Source organism: Podarcis raffonei, chromosome 6 (genome assembly GCF_027172205.1).
Source record: "Podarcis raffonei isolate rPodRaf1 chromosome 6, rPodRaf1.pri, whole genome shotgun sequence".
Classification (NCBI taxonomy): domain Eukaryota; kingdom Metazoa; phylum Chordata; class Lepidosauria; order Squamata; family Lacertidae; genus Podarcis; species Podarcis raffonei.
The window spans coordinates 89,201,443-89,219,725 of record NC_070607.1 but is presented as its reverse complement, the minus strand read 5'-3'; the positions used below and the strand labels follow the sequence as shown (position 1 = coordinate 89,219,725).

General features: G+C 43.5%; 1 protein-coding gene across 4 annotated transcripts in view; it reads left to right on the top strand.

Moving 5' to 3' along the window:
- The window catches only part of TAF4 (TATA-box binding protein associated factor 4), a 75,833-nt gene that overhangs the window by 694 nt on the left and 56,856 nt on the right, over positions 1-18,283 (top strand). For all 4 annotated transcript variants that reach the window (XM_053394428.1, XM_053394426.1, XM_053394427.1 and 1 more), the window contains exon 2: positions 1,959-3,032. In XM_053394428.1, coding sequence (XP_053250403.1) covers positions 1,959-3,032 — 1,074 coding nt within the window. The remainder of the gene's footprint in view (positions 1-1,958; positions 3,033-18,283) is intronic.

The window sequence follows — 18,283 nt, the reverse complement described above, 5'->3', positions numbered from 1 at the left end:
TCCCCCCCCCCCATTTGTTGTTATGATAGGAATTGGAGTGTGCAAGGGGGTGGCTGGGTGGAGAGGGTCGGGGGCGAGGGAGGCCTTCCTAGAATGCCAACCTCTCACCCTCCAACCCCCCCCCCCTCGCTCCCCTCCCCGCAACATACTATTTTTGGCTGGGACTGGCCTCCCCTCCCCCCTTCCTACTACATCTAGAGTGGAAATGGATTATTAAGGGGTTTTGTTGTGGTTGTATATGTGTGTTGTATATGTATGGCAGTTCTCCTCTTTAACACCGTCTCCACCCCCCTCCTTTTTAATTATGTCATCCCTTCCCCCCCCCCACTTCAATCTCCTGGTAGCTGGGGTATTTGGGGTGCTCCTGATTGATCGGGAGGGGAGACCCTTGGCATTTGACTTCTGCGCCTCCTCCCCTCCCCCCTACCCACTGCCTTGTCAAAGAAATAAGAAATTGTGTTGTTTACAGGGGAGATTCTCCCGTCCTCTCTCTCCCTCTCCCTCTGTATATATATATATATATATAATGCTCTTCTGGAGCTGTCTGAATTCTTCCTTGCCCTCCCCACTCTCTGTAGCCGAAGTGCAAGGATTTTTGTGTGCAGGGGGGGGGGCATTGTTATTAATCATGACACCAGCTTCCCTTGAGAAGAGGAAGTGATGGGGGGACGTCGGGGTCAGGAACCCTTTTTAAATATACCTCTTTGCAAAGGCCGGTCTGTTTGGCTGCTTCTCCTTCCGTTGTCGTCGGGGTTATACCTCAACCTTTTGAGTCTCTTCTTTCTCCTTAAACAATATGCCAGGCTGTGTGGTTTGCTTCGAATCTGAGGACAAGCCCCTCTTGCCCGTGGGGTTGGGAGAGATGACAGCCCATCTGTGAATGTTTTCCCCTTTATAGCAAGACAGTGGACTGTGAGGGGTATCATAACATTTGGTCCTGTCTTTCACTGCATGGCTAGAGGAGCATTGTAAGGGAAAGAAAACAGTGCTTCTCTCCCCTTCCACCACCATCATTTACACTCCCCTCCCCCTCTATATATTTTCCCTCGCTTTTGTGTGACTGAAATATTACAGGGATGCTGTTGCACGTAGGACTCCAGGTTAGTAAAGGGGGATCTTGGAGGAAGAACCCTCCGGTAGCCCTGATTTGTGTGACGTTATCTATCTGATTACTGTCCTCCTACTTGTGTCTTCTAAATACGGGGCCTGTAAAGTCAGGGATGGTGTAACACATAATGCCAGACTTTGCTAGGGTCAGTGGGTTTTCTGGGTGCAAAAGAAGCATCTTTGCTAGTATTTGTTTTCCTTTGTAGGAGCAGCAATCAAAGCAGCAGGGTTTAATGTGTGTATGTTTAAGAGGGAGGGTGAAGTCCTCTAACACTGCCTTGCAACCTCTTGCCTTCTATCATCTCTCTGACAGCTGCTGTTCAGTCCCACTTTTCCACGTTGTTCCATTCAACAGGAAACATTTAGCCACTAGGTTTTCCTATAGCAGATGAGGGGATTGTATGGAGGGGGTTGAATCCTCTGGGCTGCCCCCTATTTACTTTTCTCTTTTTTCCTCCCTGCAACTACTAGAGCAGGCTTGCAGTAGAGTATTATCAAACACAGTGCTATAGTGTCCAAAGAAGGAAAAAGAAACACATAATCAATCCCCTTAGGAGCTGATTTCTTATTGTGTGTGTCATATATATATATGGCTTTGGTTAATTATTAAGTTTACCGTTTGTGGGGGGATGGGAACAATGAAATGATTTTTTTAATTTTCCGTTCTGGAAATATTTTCATCTTTTTCATGTCATTCAATATAGAAAGTTTAAGACAAAGGAGAAGATTCCCACTGTTTTAGCAGAGTTTGGCAGATGTTTTCTTCTTGGCTTCTCTAGTCAAAAGACTTCTTGGCTTCTCTCTTATTTTTGTATGTTCTTGTCATTTAATCGCCTTTGTTTTATTTGCAGGAGCTGGTGGAGTGCAAGGGAGTGTTATCAATCATAACGCCAGGTCCCAGGGTTCTACTTTGGACGGGGCCACCACAACCAGCACCAGCACCACTGCACCTGTCCAAGGTGGATCTGAAGCTGCTGTCACCCCAGGGACCCTTAGCCAGGGTAAATCAGTGGTAATCAGCACCATGGCAACAGCTTTATCTACCAGGAATGGTAAAATTGGGACCACGACAGTGCAGACCTTGAATGGGAGTAACGTAGTGATGAATTCTCACGCTGCTTTCTCGGCCACGCCTGTAACGGCAAACCCTACCGTAATCCCTGCTGTCACCCCTCTTGTTAACAATGGACCTGGAAATGTGGGGAAAGTCAGTACCGTTAACGCCGTCTTGCCATCCGCTTCAAATACCGTCATCCAGACTTCTTTCCTTGGCACTGGGGTGTCCTCCGCCTCTTCGCCCTCCCCAACGGTGATCTCCTCACAGCAGCCCCCAAGTATTGGAGCTGGGGGACCAACCGTAGCATTGGTGAGGCCACCCATTCACACAGCAGGACCCTCCGTGGCTGCAGCCACCCAGAACGGGAGCAATACTGTGATCAATTCGACCATCAACGTGGGGAGTTTTCCTCCCGCGGCTGTCGCTGCAGCCACCGTGGGGTCTGGTGTTTCCCTCCAGACCACCCTCGTGAACAGCCAGCCAGGTTCTGGGGTACCGGCTGCACCCACCACGCAGGTCATCAAATCGGAGTCTCCTAAAACTATTGTGCAGACGGTAACTCAACAGCAGACTCTGGCTGCTGGTGGCCAGCCCAGTACTACAGGGGGTAATATGATTATCGGGCAAACTATGCAAGCTGGCCTGCCCAACGTGGCCCCTAATCCTGGTGGGGTTCCTCCTGCGCCTCCAGGCACCCCCACAGGCCTGGCTAAGGGTGCTGCCAATACGGTGGCGCAGAGCCTACCCAGGACTCCGACGGCAACTACAAGTGGAATCAGAGCAACTTTGACTCCCACTGTTTTAGCACCTCGTCTGCCTCAGCCTCCTCAGAATCCAACAAATATTCAGAACTTTCAGTTGCCACCAGGTAAGGAAAGGCTTGAAGGAGTCCCCCCTCTTTCTTTTTCTGCGCTATTGGTGCCTATTGCTTACAGTGAAGCAAATGTTCCGGATTTTACTGTAAATGCAGGGTTGGACAGATTGTACTGTGGAGGTCTCTTTGGACATTGAGTTACATGTGCTCTGTTCTGCATATTCCAATTAGTTGTAATTGGCATTATGCAGGTAGCTGTTCAGGAACCAGTTGATGGACATTTTGCAGCATCTGTGAAATAGAAATTTTTCTGGGTAGATTGCGCTGCTCTGATTGTATCTAGTCTGTTAGCAGCTTTTCCTTCAGGCTTTCCTCTGCCACCATGAGGGCTAGAAACACAACTTTGCTAAAAGAAGCAAAATCTGAGATTCTTTGGATTCCAGCAGAAGGCTTATGAGTTGCACAGCTTTAAATCATATTGATGTTTTCCCCAGAGTAGTACATTACATCCACATGGAGTTTGGTGTTTCAAAGGACCAGAGCATGTTGGTATTGAACCCTAGGAGAGAATGCACTGCTAGGTAAATTTTTACTTGAGCATTAAGTGAGCAAAGCAGTAAACCTGCAGTACAGCAAAGTGCTTTACTACTGTGCTAAGCGAAGGAGATATGTCCTAGCATCTTCCTACTTCTTCTCCTCTGTTTCAGCCTGCCACTGTTGTCACAGAAGCAGCAAAAAGCAAGTACAATTTGGGAGCAGATCTGCTTTCTTTTTCCTCTTGATTAAAATGACACAAAAATGCTGTGCTTATGGCCCTTGATGGTTTTTAAAACTGGCATGTCTGGAATAGCATTCCAGCCTCATTCTGTCCTCACATCACCCTGTTGTGGGTAGTGCTGAAGCACATGTAGTAGCTAAGATCATGTTTTGGTACTAAGAGGCAACGTGGGAAGGAGCTTCTCTGGTCCAAGACCTAATACAAGGCTGGATTAATTTCATTCTGCTTTTCCTTCCTTATGATCCCAAAGTAGTATATCCTAAGGCTTCAATATCTTCAGTTTGTGACTTTAGTTGAGATGTTTTAAATAATTAGTAAAAATGGTGTGTCTAGCTTTCTCTTCTTACTGAGTATTACATGGGCAACATTCTCTTCCAGTTGTTGCCAGCCTTTCACAGTGATGCACCTTTTCCCTGACATTCTTTTGTGGTGTAGAAATATGACAGCAGTAATCTGAACTGGCTGTTTCAGACCTTTACACCTGTCAATTCCACCTGAATTCCACTTGCCTATGAGAATATGCAGATCTAATTGACACTTATAGTTGAATATTAGTATTCCCCCCAAAAAAGAATTTCTTATTGCAAGGTTGCCTTGCTACTGCACAAAGCACATCTAATTATCCCCCCCCCCTTATTGCTACCTAATGAAATCAATGCGGTCATGTGTTCTGTGTGCTTCATTTCAGTGGATCTCTGAATAGCAAAGCCAATATGTTGGTTGAAACATACTTGGCGAACTGCTTAGATTGATATGTTTATCACATAAGAGAGACCAGCAGTCCTATTATATTACTGTACTGTACTTTTCTTCTACAGTAGCATTTTGTATGCAGCAGCTGATGCTCTTGCTCAGTTCACTGAAGGCTGCCTGTTAGATCCTCTATAGAGGCTGGCTAAATATTCAGAAAACTTAGGGTATTTGCATTGGACAGAAAGATACTGCATAGTAAGCTTAATTATGTCCACGGTTCAAGGCAGTCTTGAACTGTGCAAGAAAGCTTTCCACACCATGTAATTGCTGTTCTTCATTGCATTCTTAATTTGAAAGGGGGTGGGGGAGTATTCACCCTGCCTCTCCAAAAGTTCTGTCTTCATTTTCTTTCACATTATAAATGGCTTGTATAGAACAAGGGTGCTTAGCTGCTAAAAGAAGCAAAGTTCCATTCTGATAACAGAATTGCCGGGGTACAGTATAGAAGGTAAGGAACATAGGAAGCTGCCTTGTACAGAGTCAGACCATTGGTCAATCTAGCTGAGTGTGGTCTACACTGACTGGCAGCAGCTCCAGGATTTCAGACAGGTGACGCTTGCAGCCCTACCTAGAGATTCAGGGAATCAATCCTGGGCTATTCTGTATGTGAAGCAGACACTGTACCATGGTTCTATGGCCTGTCCCTGTTCCAGTCTTCCCAATCAATGTGTTCCAGACCAAATGTATCCCTATATTTCTGGCCCCACACAAAACCAGATAAACCTGGGCCTTTGTATTGGGGATGAACAATGCATCATGAATGTATTGATTTTACTGCCACAAGATGTGGAGACAGCCACTAGGTTTCATAAGGCATAGATATACACAGGTTTTAGCCACGTGGTTCTGAATCTATATTCATTTTCATTTGTTTTATCTAGCCACTTTGATTAGTGCCTTTCAGGGGGGAAAAGCGAGATTTTTTTGGTACTATATAAATTTAAAAAATGGGGACAAGAAGCAGGGTGTGATTGCTATCTTCATGCCCAGCTCTGGGGGTGGAATCTAACCGACCACTGTTGGAAACAGACTGCTAGACTAAGTGGGCCTTGGTGTGATCCAGTTGTTGTGCTGCTATTATGTTCTCATGCATGCCAAAGGCACAAACCCATTTTTCCTAAAAAGAGGGTGGCTCATTGAACATCATTTCATTTGACGTCATTTTCCTAGTTAGTAGGAGTTGCAAACATATTGCAACAAATGCCCTCAAAACACAACAGCTTTTTCTTAACTGAAATCTTCAAGGGCAGGCCTTTGAAGCTTTGCTGAGGACTTTGCTGCCACTCTTTTTAGTTGCCTATTGAAATGTGAAAAGCTGCCCCTGTGGGGCTACTAGTGTTGCAGAAAGAAAATCTTATCTAAAAACAACTGTTGTGTACCTTTTCGATACATCCGTTTTGCGATTTTAAAAAGGCTGTCCATTTGCAAAAAATACACGTGCTCCAAATCATGACAAGTGTGGCTTGCTCTCTAGAAGATTTGGACTTGTGGTTACAGCAAAATCCAAAAGTGCCACGCCACGCCTGTCTTGTGGGAGGAAAATTATGACTTCAGTTCTATGCACCCTTACTTGGAAGTAATCTCTATTGTACTCAATGGGTTTACTGCTGTATAAACACCCACAGGACCAGGCTGCAAATCACTGAGATGCAGTTCTTATACTGTACTCATGATTTTTATAGTGTAAAAAAATACTTTGTACGCATACCGTACAAAGAGGCAGTCAGTTTCATTGCTTAAATTATTTACAATATTTAATCATCACTTTTTAATGAAAATGCCCAAAGTGACATATAACCAAAGATTAGAATACAACAATATGCAAGCACTTAAAAAGATAGAACCATTAAAAAGTTGCAATAAAACACAATTGCTGCTAAAAGTCAGATGGAATTAAGACACCAAAATGTTTTTCAGCAACTGCCAGGAAGCATATTAACCCCCAACCCTACTCTGCTAAGCAAGAAAGCCCTAAAGTTTGGGGGCTTGCCCATAGCTCAGTGTCAGCATGTGCTTTTCATGCCCAAGGTCCCAGGTTAAATTCTTTGTACTAACAGTTGGAAGGGCTTTGAGTTTAGAAACTAATGTCAGAAATGGGTAATGGTGTTTTTTTCTTCTTTGGTGCTTGTGCATGTGCAATCATGAAGGGGCATCCTGTTGTCTTTTAGGACCATAAGGGCTGATGTACTGAGGGGGGGGAATATGTAATGCAAGTTGCAGTATCAAGGGCCTATAGCAAGTTTGCTCCCAGGTAGAGGAATCTTCAGTATTTTATATATTTATTTGTTGCATTTAAATCCCACCTTTTCCTCCAAGGAGCTCAAGGTGGTGTACTCTGTCCTTGTTTAATCGCCACAACAGCCCTGTGAGGTAGGTAAGACTGAGAGGCAATGACTGGCCCAAGGCCGATTAGCAGGCAGTGTTAGAAACTCAGATATATCAGCTAGGCTCCAAAATAGCCCTTAAACCAAGGTTACGGTTGCCTAAGACGGCTCTAAAGTCTTATTTTTCAAATGATGGACTGACTGTGATTGGTTATCTGTTAAGCATCTAGCTAGTTCAGATGACAACCTTGAGCTAGGTAAAGGGCTTTGAGAACTTAAAAAAAAAAAGGTCACTTGATCCAGGGACAGTCCACATATATATTGGCCTTTTCCTGCCTCTTTTTTCTTAATAGTGATAGCTGCTGCTCAGGCTGCACAGAAAAAGCGTTTTGGTTCCTGAAATTCATTCCAGTTACACAGATGAAACATAACAGAGAGAATTCTGCAGGATGTGGTATTTGTGTGTGAAAATACGCCCGATCCAATGATCCCAAGACATGCACCTCCAGATGGTGGAGATGTCAGGCATCATCCTGGCTTGTGGGCATCTTCACTTGGTCGCAAGTGGTTGATATCCAGATGCAGAACATGCCTGGCTAATTTCGAACACTGCAAGTGAGGATTTGAACCCAGGTCTCACATGTCCTAGTCTGATGCTCTGCTACCATTATAACATACTGTCCCTGGTACATCCTCTGACATGGCCGTTTAGTGTGCTGAAAACAGGATTCCTCAGCCAGATGCTCTTTTGATGTTTTGGACTACAATTCCCATCAGCCCCAGCCAGCATGGTGAGCGGAGTTGTGGTCCAAATCCTTGGGAGGGTTACCAGGTTGAGGATGGCTAGCCTGAAATCATAAATGGTATTTTAGATATGTGCATATTACCAAGCAGAGAGACCCCCTTTAATGAGAACATGAATTATTACTAAGTTCCATATTGTGAAGCACCTGCTCCCAAGGAAGGCACTGAAAATCTAGCTGGAGTGGGATTCAGAAAAGGGGAAAATGTAGCTGTTTTGCCTACTTGCCTACTACAAGGTGCTTGCTAAGTGTAGCAGTGCTCGTTGATGTGGGAGATAATGGGCCCAGAGCTACTTGGAGCTGAGTAGAATGCATTGCAGGGTAGGTGGCACACTTCTTTTCCCCAAATGGAACAGGTACTTAAACATCCTGAAGAAATTATGGGCTGGGAAAACAACAATACTGAGAACTTTTTTCACTGGTTGTCCAGAAAAGCTGCATACTTAGGGTTCATGCACCCCCCTCCCAAGGGCATGTCAAGCTAAGGGATACTAGCTACTAAGCATCAATAAATCTAAAAGGCAAATTGGAAGCTATTTCTGGAGGCTAGAAATTTTAAACTCCTGGAATACTATCCCCAGAGCAGATCCAGGTAGACAGAGATAAATCATACACATGTAGAATAGTTCGTTTGTTATCAAATGGCACCTCCCCTTTTGTTTGGAAAGATTCCCCAACCCCAACCCCCAGCTTTGTGTATTTTAATCTTTACTTCATCTTGAACTGTTGGATAGAATAGGCTGGTAGCTGAGATATTGTTTTCTTGGCGAGGTTGGGAGGTTTCATTTTGCTTTATATGGTACCTAACTGGTCATGAGATCAGAACTGTCAGTTAGTGTGTGGTTTGTTTGAAGTCTCGCCTGGACCAGAGAATTTAGCTGATTGGCTCATGCTATTTGCATTTTGATTTATCAGAGCCTGGTGTGAAGTCTTGGTTCCTGTACATTGTGTGGTACACAATGTGGGTTCTGGGTTAATATTTGGAGTGGGCGGGATGGCTCTGTTTTGCAGATGAATTTTTATCTAATTCTGAATCTTGTAGGGGGTTGGACTTTCATTCTTTACTGAGTTTTTGTGAAGTGCAAAACCGCAAGATACTTGGGGTGGCACATAATACTATAAATCTCTGGAGCTTCTGCATAATGCCTCACTTATGCAAGATATAGCCATAAATCTGCACAAAGCAGCGTTAAGGTTTTCTTTCTGAAAAAGCTGTCACTCACTTCTAGGGCTGTCTTTTGAGTGTCCTCTAGTCTCTTCTGAGAGTACAATAAATTTAGGGACTTAAGTTCATTATTAACATAACAACTAACATTGCGCATATTCCACTGAAGAAAGCATTTCTTGAACTTCTTGAAGTAGCAAGAAATTCTGAAAGATTGGACCCTGAAATATTTTAACATGGGTCAGTGAAGTTAGCAGAATGTTTATTTGCTCATTTTTTTATCGGGGGCACTCATCTCTTACAGTAGTTGCTCCATGCAATTATATTTTCATATAAAAGTAGGCCCTAACAGTATACCAGCTTTCTGTCCCCATTTATCACCATACCCTTGCCTCCTCCAATACTTATCAGACCTAGGCCTCATTTAAAAGTGATTCCCAAAATAATGATGCAATCAGGACACCAGCTGCTACGTGTGCAGATTTGGCCTACAGGTGTTATTCCTGTCGGGATAGTGGATTCCTCTTGTGCTAGCACAGTGCATGTGTAGGTAAGGATGTGATGATCAACCCCACATTTCTTCCACGAAGCCTTTGACTTAACCCTCTTAGCCCATATTTAACCCCCAGTTGAAAAAATACCTACTGGTAAGTACATATAATTGAATTTGTAGGTATTAATTTCTGTTTATTTTCTCTCTGTTCTTCCCTTCCCTCTAGTCTTCATCATTGTCAACACTGTAAGGTATATAGTTTCAAATTTGCCTTTTCCTCCTATTTATTCTGTAAAACATTGTTTGTGACTCTGTATATTATTATTAGCAGTCATTCTCTTCCCCGCCCCCCATAACGAATTAACAATCTTTAGCTCTTTTCTCCAAAAGAATCGGGGTTAGTTTTTAATATCAAATGCAGGTGTACGGAGAGATTAAGTGCCTGGTCTCTTGGGCTGCAAGAGGTTTCATGCTATGGTCTAGCAGTTGTTAATATTTTAATCAACTCAGTGAAGCGTTGGCTCCTAAAAATTTCAGAGTGGCTGCTAGGTATTGAATATATGTTTTCAGCCCCGAACAAAGAATGATTGTGAATATAATGTCTTTGGGGAGTTAGAGAAGAAAAGATTGTTAAAAGATTTGTCAGGTTACGCCAAGTAGAAACCCATTGTCTCATTTAGATGGCTTAAGTTGCATGGTGGAGTTCTGATGCACAAAAGGTATCGTGTTAAACAATGGTCCCAAACTGGAACATGCAAGACAAAGTTCAGACTTTTTGTGAGAGAGGGTTCTATGTAAACTGGACACTTTCTATGGCTTCCTCAGCAGCACCTCTCTGTCTGTCGCTCTCTCTCTCCACCTAGCCAGGTCTTCCAACTGTCCTTACCTCAACTGAATCACCAAACTGCTTCCACAGATTCTTCAATGTAAAGAGCAATTTGTGTGTGCTTGGTATGGCTATGAATATGGGCAGGGAAGTTATATTTTGTTTCTAGCAAACTGTAAGCAGCATCTCACTTGGTAAACCTTTTTAGTGGTTTCTCTTACACTCATTGCTCCCCACTCCCCAAGTCTTGCCACTTCCCTGAGAAATTAGATGATTGCTCCAGTACTGTATACTATTTCTTGGATGCTGTACTTAACATGTGCTTATGGTTGACACTGCCCCGGTTGCTGTTCATGCTATTCCTGGGTCACATGGAGGCTTCTGACCACATGGTTCTTTCTAATGGCGTGTTAAGCAATACACAGGTGAGAATCTTTGTTCACACTGGACTCTGCATGGGCGCAACCATTAAAGAGATGCTGATCATGGTGGTACCGTGCAGGAATGAATAAAGTGAGTCTAAGGTGCCCCTGTTGCATTTGTCTTTTGATAGTAGGAAGTCTATGACAGACTAGTGGTTGAATTAAATGAGAACTTGCAAGCCGACAGCTGCCTGCCTCTAGCTTAAAGAAGGATCTGCAAGAAACACTTTGAGGTCAAATTAATATACCCCAAGCGGGAAATGCTATGCAAATAATTTGCATAAAAGTACTTGTAGTTGGTTCTCTGGTAAGGTAAAGGTAAAGGGACCCCTGACTGTTAGGTCCAGTTGCGGACAACTGGGGTTGTGACACTCATCTCGCTTTACTGGCCGAGGAAGCCAGTGTACAGCTTCCGGGTCATGTGGCCAGCATGACAGCTGCTTTTGGCGAACCAGAGCAGCACACAGAAACGTCGTTTACCTTCCCGCCAGAGTGGTACCTATTTATCTATTTGCACTTTGACGTGCTTTTGAACTAATAGGTTGGCAGGAGCAGGGACCGAGCAGCGGGAGCTCACCCCAATGTAGGGATTCAAACTGCAGACCTTCTGATCAGCAAACCCTAGGCTCTGTGGTTTAACCTACAGTGCCACCCGCGTCCCTTTGGTTCTCTGGTAGATTTTACTTAAACCTCATGGTAGTAATAGGCCTGGTTTGTAAAAGGTGTGGATCAAACAAGAGTGTGTGGGGGATAGCAATTTTCTTGACTCTATATTGAAGGGTTTAATTTTACACCATAGCTCATTGATTTCTGAAATGATGAGGCATGGTAATGTTTAAAGTGTAGCATGTTGGGTTTTGAAATTATTCCTATGATGCATGTTATTAGATCAATTGTCTTGGACGGAATGAGTGATGGTTTGTCAAGTTGCATAGAACTCTGCTTTTCTGATGTGCAGGAATATGTTGCTGTTCAGCTTCAGAAAAAGACACGCAGTATAAAAGGTATTAGAACCCCTTTGAACTCTTTTTGTTTTTCTGTGGGTACCATGCAGCAGTCATACTTATAATTGCCGTGTTTGGTTTGGTTAGCAAGCTGATACTTTAATCCCACATTTTCCTCAAAAGAGTTCAAAGTGGCATAGGTAATCTTCCCCTTTTATCTTCACAACAGCCCTGTGAGGTAGTTTAGGTCGAGTGACTGACCCTATGCCACTCAGAGTTTGGTGGTTGGGTAGGGGTTTGACACTCGGTACCTTCCCAGTCTGAGACTGATGCTCTAACCACTGTGTGACACTGGCTCTCATCTGTGAGAAAGCAGCTTTCTGAGTTTTGCCACCTTCTATGCACACACTTGGCTTCACTATTTGGAGTTTGTATCCTCCACTTAAAAAAGCAAAGCAAAGCAAAGCAAATTGAGCTATTAAATTGTTGTTTCTAGAGGCCTGGATTTTGCTTAGTAAAATAATCTTTTTTAGTACTAGATTCACACTCTGAAAGACATGCAGATACACAAATTTACAAGCCAATCATTACCTCAACAATACGGGGACTAGCATCCTTGTTGTGAGTTTCCCACCTGCTGGCTATATCCTGAGGCAAAACTCAGTTCTGAGTTTGAGATCATTATAGAAGGAGTTTTCCCAGTTCTGATCCACACTAGGAGTGATCATCAATAGGGGCAGGGAAAAATCAAAAGGTGCGAAATCTGCTTCATGAAGATTCGTCTTGTATCAAGTCCCCCCCCCCCCCATTTCTAGGTTCTAAGTAACCGTTAGCTCTTCTGGAACTTCTATACCAGAGGCGAACAACTTTTTCAGCATTCAGGCTTCTCAGAATTGTGCCTTAAGATGATTGCAATTTGAGTATTTGCCAAACATTAGACTTTGCAAATCATTTTTATGGTTGGATGTGTCAAGTTTTAGACATATTGCCCATATCATAAGCTATATTTGTTTAAGTGGGGCATAAATGGGAGGGCAGGAGAGAACCCTACCTGAGTAAAAAAAATAATGATAGTGAGGTGTGGAAGGATTCAGAATGGCTTTGATGTGGCAGCTGTTATGCGAATTGCCTTTAAAACATTGTTGTGGTAGAAATTACAAGGTGTGAGAAGGACAGCTTGTTTGTCTTGCCTGTCTGATACTTGGTACTTAACTCATGATACTAAATAGTGCAGGGACACTCCTTGGTTAAAGTGGAAGCTGGGCATATCTCTTGCAGGCAGGAGATTCTGCAGCACCTTGATGAGCATGCCTTGAAGAGTGTACAGGAAACCACCCATGCAATGCCCCTGACAGATGCTCCAGATCATCATCTGCCTGCAAGGAGCTACCCAGGTAGTGGAAAGACCACCAGCATTCCTAAGAGAGCGGCCACCTTTGGATGATCAAATCTCTGCTTATAAGTGCGAACATAATACACCCTTCACTCCCCACCTTGTTGTGTGAGTGGTTTTGCCTTTGAAGCAGGAAACTGTGATGATGAATGGTTTCTAAACAAGCCAGATTATATGAAGCCAAAAGGTTTAGAGTTGCTTTTAAGAAGCCGGCTTGTGTGGAAGCCATTAACTATTGCTCCTTTTTCAGATATGATGGGAAGCTATGGTTGATGGCATGTTTGCCATGTTTCCTGACATGTTTGCTTGCTCGTGCAAAGGGAAGAGTGAGGTTGGAGCAAAGGAGCTGGGGTTTTTTTAAGATGAGCTTTGATTGTCAGAACGTGGTCATTGCGTCAGGTGTGGAGGTGCCCGGGGGGGAAGAGGTTGGTAGCTAAAAGTCAGTATAATCCCAGACATGCACCTGAAAATCCTGGTAATTTACCCTGGCCTTCGCAGGATATTATTTACATTTATTGCTGTTCAGTGGTTTTGGTTCAGAAGGAGTCATCCTTTCTCAGAAAGAGATGCAGTACTGTATTAGCTGCATGAGTAAAAGGGCCACTAGGTGATATTGTGAAGAGAATAGGAGAGGAGTTAACTTAATAGAAGTGGGTGTTTAAGTGAAATAAATTGCATGCGGGAGCAGGATCTTTGTGACATTATCATTAATTTCCCTAGGCCAGGAGTGCCCTCCAGATGTGGTGGACCACGGCTCCATCAGCACTTGCCAGCATGGCCAGTGGTCAGTAGTAGTATTAGAAACCAGGATATATAAGCTAATTGCCAAATGGCATCTTTAACCTAAGTTACAGTCACCACAAGAGAACGTCTAGGTACCTTTTTTTTTTTACAGTGAAATTTATTATTATTTTCATTTCTATACTGCTTTATATTTTAAAGGGAAAAAATCTCAAAGTGGTTTACAACACATTAAAACATCAAATAAAACAATCTAGGATAAAACAAATTCAAGCTTCAAGGAAAATATTTCAGATCCTTCTCCAAGTGATATTTTGCTTTCCCCATATTTATTTACCTACTTAATTTTTATAGCTGGCCCCATAGCAGAAGTACTCAAGCCAGTGCGGTTAGATTGTCTGACTTAGGACCTGGTAGATCAGGGTTCAAATCCCCACTCAGTCATGAAGCTCACAGGGTGACCTTGGAGTCAGTTGCAGCCTTTTAACCTACCTCACAAGGTTGTTGTAGGGATTAACTGAGATGGGGGGGTGAACCATGTATTCTTTGGGGGGAAAGGTGAGAAATAAATGCAATAAATAAGCTCTTCTGCTTACCTGCTTAAGAAAGCTGGAGGGGGCAGCCAGATGGAGATGTCAGTTGCCAACCTTGTATTCAGAGATCTTCATGTGGTCGCAACAGGACCTGTGCCAGTTGTCACAAAATGTACCTGGCTAGTTTCTAACACTGGTACCACGTTATGTACCCCTGCTGTTTAGGTTATTTTGGCTGGGCAGGGAGGGCAAAATAGGCTTTATAGTATTCGGCTGTTTATGTAAATAACTACATTGGGCTCTTACAAACATAATGGAAGTTATCTCTTTAGCCATGGTTAATATATGCTTTTTATCGTCTGCTGTCTTTGATGCAAGTTTTCTCCACTTACAAAGAGTCTCCTGAAGATCTCGGATATCGGGCAGGGATATAATTGATCAGGTGGTCCTTGAGATATCACGGACCCCAGATGTTAAGGGCCTTTTAAATTAATGCAAAGAACCTTTAATCTGGCCTGGTGACATGGGCAGCCAGTGCAATATTTTAAGCATCAGGCGTTTGCTTTTTAACTACAGTTAACAGAGGTGGCAGGGACACTTAACCTTGCTTAAGGTGAGTAGGGAGAATTTGCCCTAGGTAGAAAGTATGCTGTACCAAGGCCTACTCCCAGTCTCGTAACCAAAATTAAGAGATCAACTCTGTCATATAAAGGCAGTGCATTTTAGCTTCGTTAAAAATATGTCTTGGTCACCATGTATATTTTCAGAGTTACTGGAAGCTAAAACTAGCTGGTGTTTGTGGTATATTTCCTGTTGCCCACCACAGAGAATCATAGAATTGTAGCGTTGGAAGGGACTCCAAGGGTCATCTAGTCCAACCCCCTGCAATGCAAGGATTTTGCTCACCGCCATCCCTGAGTGGGCTCGAACCGCCAGCCTTCTGGCTAACAGCCACGCCAACCCATTGCGCCACAGGAGGGCTGGGTCAGATTTGCCTCCTTTCTTCTTGGTAAAACTATGCTAAAGTGCCTGACTTCCCTACCTGCAGGTTAAGTATGAAGTCTCTGTTTATATCAGATTCAGGTCTGGCAAGCTTTGTTCACAACAGCAGAATGGAAAATTTCAGTGTTAAGTGAAAGCTTTGAGTTCTAAACAACTTGATGGCTCTAATCTGAGACTCCTGAGGGTTTTCAAAAAGGAAGGGCATCCCCCCCCCCCGCAAGCTTTGCTCATAGAGACTACAGCTTAAAATAGCACTTGAGTATCTGCTTAAACCCCCTTTTAAGCAGCAGTACTGTAGGCATGTCACTTCTTGAAATATTCCTTTGTATACGTATTAAGGATATACTATATTTGTCCCCATAAGTTTTCAATCGAGCTGGAAATGCCACTGATATATAATTTTTCTGCTTTGAAATATTTGTGAGCAAAGTTGCACCTATGCTGTGGATTTGCCTAATATGGATAAATAAAAGAGGGGTAAACAAATTACCAGCCTTTTATATTACCAGTCCTTGGAGTTCCAGGCCGGGTGATGGTTTGTGGGCAGGTGCAGGTGTGCTTGCTTGCGAAGAAGATTCACCTTGGACTTTAATCCCACACACCACTTCCTGCATACTGCCTGGTGTGCAAAGGGCCTTCACCTAAGAGATAGAATCATAGCATTATAGATTTGGAAGGGACCTTGAGGATCACCTAGTTAGTACAATGCCCCGCAATGCAGGACTATGCAGCTGCGACCTTGCTGTTATCAGCACCACACTCTAACCAAGATGAGCTTACCTTTCCTGAGTCATGAAGCACGAAGAAGGAGCACAGGATAAAAAAATTCAGTGCCCCCCAATTCATCCAAGACTTTATTTATCCAAGGGTGGGAGTGGGACAGCTCTTTATCAGAGGTCAGCAAACTTTTTTAGCAGAGGGCCAGTCCACTGTCAGACCTTGTAGGGGGGCCGGACTATATTTTTTTGGGGGGGGGGATGAATTCCTATGCCCCACAAATAACCCAGAGATTCATTTTAAATAAAAGCACACATTCTACTCATGTAAAAGCACTAGGCAGGTCCTACAAATAACCCGGAGATGCATTTTAAATAAAAGGACACATTCTACTCATGTAAAAACATGCTGGTTCCCGGACCGTCTGCGGGCCGGATTTAGAAGGCGATTGGGCCGGATCCAGCCCCCATGCCTTAGTTTGCCTAACCATGCTCTTTATTAATGATTGTATTTCCCTTCCTGCAGTGTGCATATACAGTGGTACCTCGGGTTAAGTTCTTAATTCATTCCGGAGGTCCGTATTTAACCTGAAACTGTTCTTAACCTGAAGCACCACTTTAACTAATGGGGCCTCCTGCTGCTGCCGCACCGCCGGAGCACGATTTCTGTTCTCATCCTGAAGCAAAGTTCTTAACCTGAAGCACTATTTCTGGGTTAGCAGAGTCTGTAACCTGAAGCGTATGTAACCCGAGGTACCACTGTACTGGCAGTTTAAATAATCTGTCTCTTTGATGACTTGGTTACACCTGTTTGATTACATTCATAGTCTAACTCAGACACATTCATGTACCCATTCATAGAGTTGTAGAGTTGGAAGGGAGAGACTAGCTAGGCACTCCTACATGACCCCACGTGGGGTCATCTAGTCCACTCTCCTGCAATTCAGGAATCTTTTGTCTAACGTGGGGCTCGAACCCACGACCCTCAGATTAAGAGTCTCATGCTCTACTGACTGAGATAGCCTGAGTTTTTGCTTGCAAGTTCAAAACTACTAGTCTGCTGCTGGTGTCATTCTGGAAAGTTGCCTAGTTGTGTGTGGGTTACAAGTAGGGCTGTGGTGTACAAAATTTGCTATCTAACAAAACCTCAGCTTGTATTTTGAGGAATAGTGGTGGTTGAAGTCAAGTTTCTATCTCTTACGTGGTTGCACATATTACTTTCAAGTGTGAGTGGTATGTTGTTATTATTACATTTATATTCCCCTTTTCCTCCATGGAGCACATTGTTCTCTTCCCCTCTCTGTCACAGCAACCCTGGGAGGTAACTAAAGATTGCAAGGCAGTGATTGGCTGGAAGTCACAGCTTTATCTCGCCAGGTAGTATGTGTATTGGTAAGCAGCTTTTGAGGGATTCAGACAAGGACTTTCCAGCCCATGAGCAGAGATCCCTCTTTAAGTGGAGATGCAAGTGCTCCACAGCTCTACCACTGAGTTATGGACTTTCCCCCAACTTCCCATCTAGTTACTCGTGGACAGTATCAATATCTTCCAATACCAACTAGAGATGTGAATACTCAGGGAAGAAAAGAAGAAAAATGTGAAATACTTTATAGAGGAAAATCCCTGTTCTACCCATTTTTCTCTGCACCTTCATATCTTCAGTGTACTCGTTTACCTGATTATGGACTCTTATCTGGCCAAAACAGCACCATCCACACACAATAGTGAGGTATCTGCTTGCTGAACAGGAAAACTTCATACTGCAATGTTTGGTTACAGCTCTCACGTGCCCTATTTTAAATACCAAGATTGAAAAATGACAACACATTTCCCTGATTGTGAGGAGTGTCTATTATTATTATTATTATTATTATTATTATTATTATTATTATACCACCCTTCAGCTGAACATCACAGGGCAGTTTACAATATAAAAGCACAAAAGTATGCAACACGATAACAAACAAAAACAATTACCCCCCCCCACCATCCAGTTTGAAAGGCCATAAATTGTTTTATTTAGCCAAAGGCCTGGGGGAAGAGGAATGTTTTTGCCTGGCACGTAAATATGTCTAAGTACCTACAAGTAGAAATCCTCCGTTGTGACATTCATGGGCTTCACTTCCACTCCCCCAGTTCATTCTGCCTTTTTCCTTTTGCGTCTTACATTCTTTCCCACCATGTTGTTAGTGTCCCAGATCTATGCAGCTGCGAGAGGGCTTTTTTAGTTCCACCTGTGCTGCTGTGTCAAGGAAACAGTAGTGCAACGAGATAGCGGTCCCTCCACCAACCTGAAAAGGCGATTGGAGAACGAGAGAGAAGCTGTGCAACCGCCACTGTAGTTTTCCCAGACAGTAGAATGAACAGTTCTGTTCCTTGACTTTAAGGGCTGAAAGGAAGCTTTACATAGCA